The sequence below is a fragment of the Phaethon lepturus genome, unplaced genomic scaffold (genome assembly GCF_000687285.1).
Source record: "Phaethon lepturus isolate BGI_N335 unplaced genomic scaffold, ASM68728v1 scaffold6407, whole genome shotgun sequence".
NCBI lineage: Eukaryota > Metazoa > Chordata > Aves > Phaethontiformes > Phaethontidae > Phaethon > Phaethon lepturus.
This window is the reverse complement of record NW_010549711.1, coordinates 40,358-46,068: the sequence shown is the minus strand read 5'-3', so window position 1 is coordinate 46,068 and position 5,711 is coordinate 40,358. Positions and strand designations below refer to the sequence as shown.

Genomic DNA, 5,711 nt, shown 5'->3' with positions numbered 1-5,711 from the left:
CGGTTCAAAAAGGAGGTAAATAATTAGCGCTTCATGCAGAGGCAGAAGTATCTGCAGTAAAACAAGGGTACTATTGATAGCTGGAGAAGTATCCTAACTGTGTATCATTAGCATCTTTCCATATCATTAGATATCTAAAAGGCAGGATAAATAAGATCTCTTCTGGTATGAACAACATGGCTTATTAAGATCTGTCCTGTAGCAATACAGAGTCTTTTTGTCCAGCAGTGCCCTTGGGTAAGTCCTATATTTCCAGGAATCTTGGATCATCCTGTTACAATATGCAGTATTGCATGTCTACTCCTAGTATGTGACAAAGACATTTCGACTCGCGTTCTTTTCTCCTCTCTACACCCTCTTGGAGTTCTCCTAATACTTACCGTTATGTGAAGTGGCAGGAGAGTTTGGAAAGCCGTTGATAGTTCTGCAGGTTGGGGCAATTGTGGGATGTAAATCCTGGGCTTTTTGCTCCCTGACCAGCTGAGTAGGAAGCTAGGCATTAATACTAATTTTTTATTTTGAGGTGTTCATCACAACAAGCAGTTTGTAACATCGTTCTGAAATCAGTGACTGTCGCTACTGGATGGTTGGGGTTTTTTAATCCAGCAGAATCACTGCTAGAAAAATGAAGTTATTACAGGCATTAGTCCGCTTCATACCTGTGTCTGATGTGTTGCTTTGTCTCAGGATTCTGACAACCCAGACCTGCGGGATCGTGGCTACATCTACTGGCGCCTTCTGTCCACGGATCCAGTGACTGCCAAAGAAGTGGTCCTCTCAGAAAAGCCACTTATTTCTGAAGAGACTGATCTGATTGAACCGACTCTGCTAGATGAGTTGATCTGCCATATTGGGTCTCTGGCTTCTGTGTACCACAAACCACCCAACGCTTTTGTGGAGGGGAGCCATGGGATCCACCGCAAACACTTGCCAATTCACCATGGAAGGTAAGCTGAAGCAACTGTGGTGATAATGGGCAGGATTGGTTGTTTCTTTCTAGCAAAGAGTCCAAAAGATGCGAAGATCTCTTAAAACACTCTAACGTTTTGGGGGTTTTTTTATTGATTGTGTAGGGGCTTGCAGGTCATTCAAGGGGCTGTTTCATTGTAGAATTTAATCCTGAATATGTAGTTTGAGTTCCTGGGTCAGAAGATAGAGGAATTACCAAAGTTCTTGTGTGAGGAGAAGCTATGATGTTTTTTCAGAAGACACTGGCTATAGCCCTCTTGACATGAGAGTTTGAATAAAAAGGCAGAAGCTTTAGATAACTGGTGCAAGGGCATGCTTCCAGGAGGAGGACGACTGTGGTAAAAACAAGCATCTTTCAGAAGGATACACTTCTTTGATTTTTGTAAGAGCTTTTGCTTCAGCAATAGCACAGCTTTACAAGTTTCATTTTTGTAGAATAATACCAGTTTCCTGGAACAGGCAAGTACAGGGATTCTTTGCTGTTGGAAAATGAGATGGGGAAGGACCAGTAAAACTACCTTTCTCGCTTGGTGCCTGTAAAGCAAGGGGAGTGTAAAAGCCATCTAAGCCCCACCACTGAAAACTATTTGGTCTTAAAAGAAGGTAGCTAGACTGATATGGTTCTGCCTAGCCTTTGGGGCGGAGGGGGGGCAAAAAGCTTTGGCTTATTGTCTGGGGCTTTAATGCTTCCCTGTGATCACAGTCCTGGAAGTAGGTTAGACCTGCAAGAGCAGGCAGTACAGTAGTCCTGCGCTGCAGAGGTGTTGCAGTTGAGCCTGTTCCCATGGTTCCTCATTCAGGTAAGCAGTGCTATTTGCAGCAGGAGGCACAGTATCCATGCTTACCTCTTAATAATATAATAAAAAGTGACATTTAAAGTGCTATTTTTTGCTATTGCGCTGATAAATCAGTGTGCGATGCTGCTTCTTTTCTATTTTCTGACACTGCTTCTCTGCTATTCTTAGCAACTAAAGCTATTTCTGTAATGACTAGGTTTGGGAAGACGAGTTGTTTTCTCCCTGCCTGTGAAATTAAGTCTGGCTGGATTGACCCAGGACCAGCAAGCACAACTCTACCAGTCAGACAAGAAAAGCTGTGGCCGCTCTCTGCAGCTACCTCTCCTAGTCAAAGATTTGCCTCAATGGCAAAATGAGCTGGGGTGGGGGTAGCTTTGGTCTCAAGTGTTACCAGCCTTCCTGTATACTGGTGTTTCAGGTCACTACAAAAGCTAACATTTTAGGGGGTTTTAGTCAGCTCGAGGAATTCAGCTTTTGTATGGAGTGGTCTTTTTTTACTGTCATCTTGCATATATTGCATACATGGCTTGACTCTCGTAGCTAATGCTCAGACAGTCTGCTGCCCTCAAATCTTTTCTGACTATAGCAGGATTGTACATTGCCCTGCTGGTGTTTACTACCAAATTACCCATTACTTCAACATCAAACCTTCAGGCCTCAATCAGCGGTGGCGAGCTGAGGAGGCCAGAGCTGGGGGAAGATCTGAAGGGTGCTCAGCAGAGCACGCTGCATACTGATGCATCGCTCTAGCCCGCTTGGTAAATTAAAAAAATGAGTGGTGTTACTTAATGGTACACCAGGTTTCTCTGATGTGAGCTCACCTCATAAAGAGGCCCCGTTATTGTGGTTTTCTGCTTTACTGTTAGCAAAAGGACAGTAAAACCTTACAAGCTGATGCCAAGGCCTCTTTGTACCACGTCACAGTATACCAAGCTGCCACTTTCAGCCATGAGAATTATAGTGAGCAACTCTGCAGGAGCACGGTTGTGGGGAGCCTGAATTTGTGCATCCAGTCTGACTTTACTGATTACTAAGAAATTGGTTTGCCTCTTTCTAGTGCTGAATGTGTGTGAAAACATGCATGAAAATCGGTCAGTTTAAGGCAAGTTAAGGGTGTCCAGTGAAAGATAACCTCCTCACCTAGCTATTTGGAGGCATCTTCATTACTTCTGCACTCTGGTAATGACCATTCTGGTGGCTGACCCATCTGCTAGAATGAGGTTTTACTTCAGATTGCACAGTGAGATAGAGATGGAAGCATGGAGAAGACCACAATGAATGTGATTTAAGTGAGTCAAGATAGTGTTGCTTTGAGTAGATGGACAGAAGTAGCTACTTGAGTGGTGCTTTTCTGGGTATAAACCTGGGGAGGAGTTAGTTATGGCTGGCAGAATACATTACATTGCATTTTGATGTAGGACACGTTTCTTTCAGCTCTCAGCTGGTGTGGAGACCCATTGAACAAGCTCATAGATGGTGAGATGTTCCTGCCTCTTCAATGAGACTAAGTGTCATAGAGTTGCAGATGAAGCCTAAAGGTGGGGGAGAAATCTCCTTATTGCTTGGCAGTTTTTCCTCATGTGGTGGCTCCCACCACCCCTGCTCAGCTGTAATGCAGCTGGGAAATTTGAGGAGATGTTTACAGGGCTCCTGGGAGAGGAGGAGACTCTGGCAGGAGTCCCCGTTCCCACACAGGTGGCTGCACGACATTTTTGACTCTGGTTCAGGCTGTGCAACCCTTGTGACACCAACATCTGGGAGCTGCTGGAGGTTGAACTCACAGGAGGCCCACATCTCCAACTCACATGGGCAAACTCAGCTGCTAGCTGCTGCCCAAGGCTATAAGGGAGAAAGCTTATATCAAGTCTTTTTGCCCTTTATAACCCACATATTCCTTTTTTTTTTCTTTCAAAGAAAATACGAAGTTGTTTATACAAATGTCTTTAAATAGAGGCCCATTCTGTACAGGAAATGGAAGACTTGGTGTTTTGTTTTTTTTAATGCCAACTGACTTTGTCCTTTCCTAATTTCTTGTTGGGCTTTGGGGCAACTGCAGTTACACAAGTCCTTGAAGGATTGCTTTATCTCCATCAGTAGAAGGATGAGTAAGTGTTGAAGAGGTGTAGTGTTAAAGGGATTATATGCTGGGAATGAACCAAGTGTGTGCACTACCGGCTCGTAATGTGCCTCTGCTCATATACGCTGTTCTTCCCCGCTCTCAGGTTGGGGGTGGGAGTGGATCACGGTAACTGCTTGCTCTTCAAAAATGTTTTAGTTAGCTGTTCAGCATGCTCACAAGTCTCCCTGCTGAAGGCAGAAGCAGAAAGGACAACTAATATTAGTGCTATTAGGGGTCTAAAGCTTTTAATGCAAAGAAGCTTTCAACCCTTTCTATCGCTGCCTGGTAACTAATTCATTCTGCAGTCCTTATGCTACATCTTTTCGTCTTGGCAGTGAAGTTGGGAGCAGCTTTTTCTCTGTTGCTAAAGCTTTCCCTTCGGTAACTGAATAAGGATGAGGAAGAGGGTCGTGGCTACTCAAAATCAAGTGGTGCAATCCTTACAAAAGAGCCCCAGCGTTAAACACCTTGTGAGGATGCTAATTCCCTTAGCATTTGTGTGCAATTACCTGTTGGCTCTATCTGCAGGAATATGAGCTGGAAGTAATTTTGTCAGTTACTGCTGGCAACAGAACACAAAACAGATTTTTAGTGATCTAAAATATTAGTGTCTCTGGATCTAAAGAATAAATACATTGTAATGAGATCTCCAGCAGCTACAGTCAATCTTACTTTTTTTTTTCTCCTCTTCCTTGTAAAATTCAGTGGCAAGTGAATATAAAAGGTAGCCAGACTGCATATGATGAGAAAGTTTGGAAGCTGTATAATGAGCATTTCTAGACTAGTAATTAGCCTGCCTCCTAACTCGGAGAAAAGGGATTATTGGTAGAAGGGAGGTATCAATTTTAGGTTGAGATCTTTAATTAGGAAAGAGTTGTGAGGCTTGGTGCTGGTCAGTAGACAGTGGTTAATCCAGATGAGGGGGATTGGATTGCACTGGTTAGAGCAAGAGCTCAAGGGTTATATCAGTGTTAGGTCTCTCAGGAAAACTGGATTTTTTTTTTCATGTTCACATGTTCTCCAGGCCCAGTGGGCTGCAGATCATCTCCACAGGTTTCTTCTGAGCTGGGAAAGAATTATTTTCAGTGCTGTAGTACTGTTTTGGAGGGCTCTGTGATTCTCAAGGTGGGCAGATTTCACACCTTGAAGATTCCCTTTTCTGAACTGAAAGCCATGTACGATGCGTGGAAAGTCTTTGTGCTCAAAACGTGTATTGAAGAACCACTTGCCATAAGATGCTGCCTTGTATGTGGCAATGGTCAGATCAGCTGCTAGGATAAGATTTTAACTGGTTTCTGGTCAGGAGCCACCTCTTGCTATGTTTCCCCATGCTGGGAATCTGAAGCTGGAGACCAAAGGTGACTAAAGTTTCTCTTCTGCTTCTTGTTCCTCCCACCTATAGCACTGATGCAGGTGATAGCCCTGTGGGCACAACGGCCACTACAAACCTGGAGCAGCCGCAGGTCATTCCATCGCAGGGTGACCTTCTGGGTGACCTTCTCAACCTGGACCTGGGACCCCCAGTGAATGTTCCCCAAGTGTCCTCCATGCAGATGGGTGCTGTGGACCTCCTGGGAGGAGGACTGGACAGCTTGGTAAGTGGCATCCTCTTTAGCTTCACCTGATGTGAAATAAGTGGAGCTGTGCTTGTCTCTGCAAAGCCTTGATCATTTGTGCTTGTAATGCTTGGATCGCTGAGCTCCCAGTGCTGAGTCCTAAAACTCCAAGAGGATTTAACCAGTGCTATTGTACCAACATTCAGTAGGTTTTCGCTGCTATGAAACAAATGTTGCTGCGTGCTGTAGAATCCCCGTGGTCAGCGGATA

General features: G+C 44.4%; 1 protein-coding gene across 1 annotated transcript in view; it reads left to right on the top strand.

Annotated features, from left to right (window-relative positions):
- Nucleotides 1–5,711, top strand: part of LOC104623291 (AP-1 complex subunit beta-1-like) — a 75,632-nt gene that overhangs the window by 33,912 nt on the left and 36,009 nt on the right. The window contains 2 exon segments of the mRNA XM_010290339.1: nt 688–947; nt 5,288–5,480. Coding sequence (XP_010288641.1) covers nt 688–947; nt 5,288–5,480 — 453 coding nt within the window.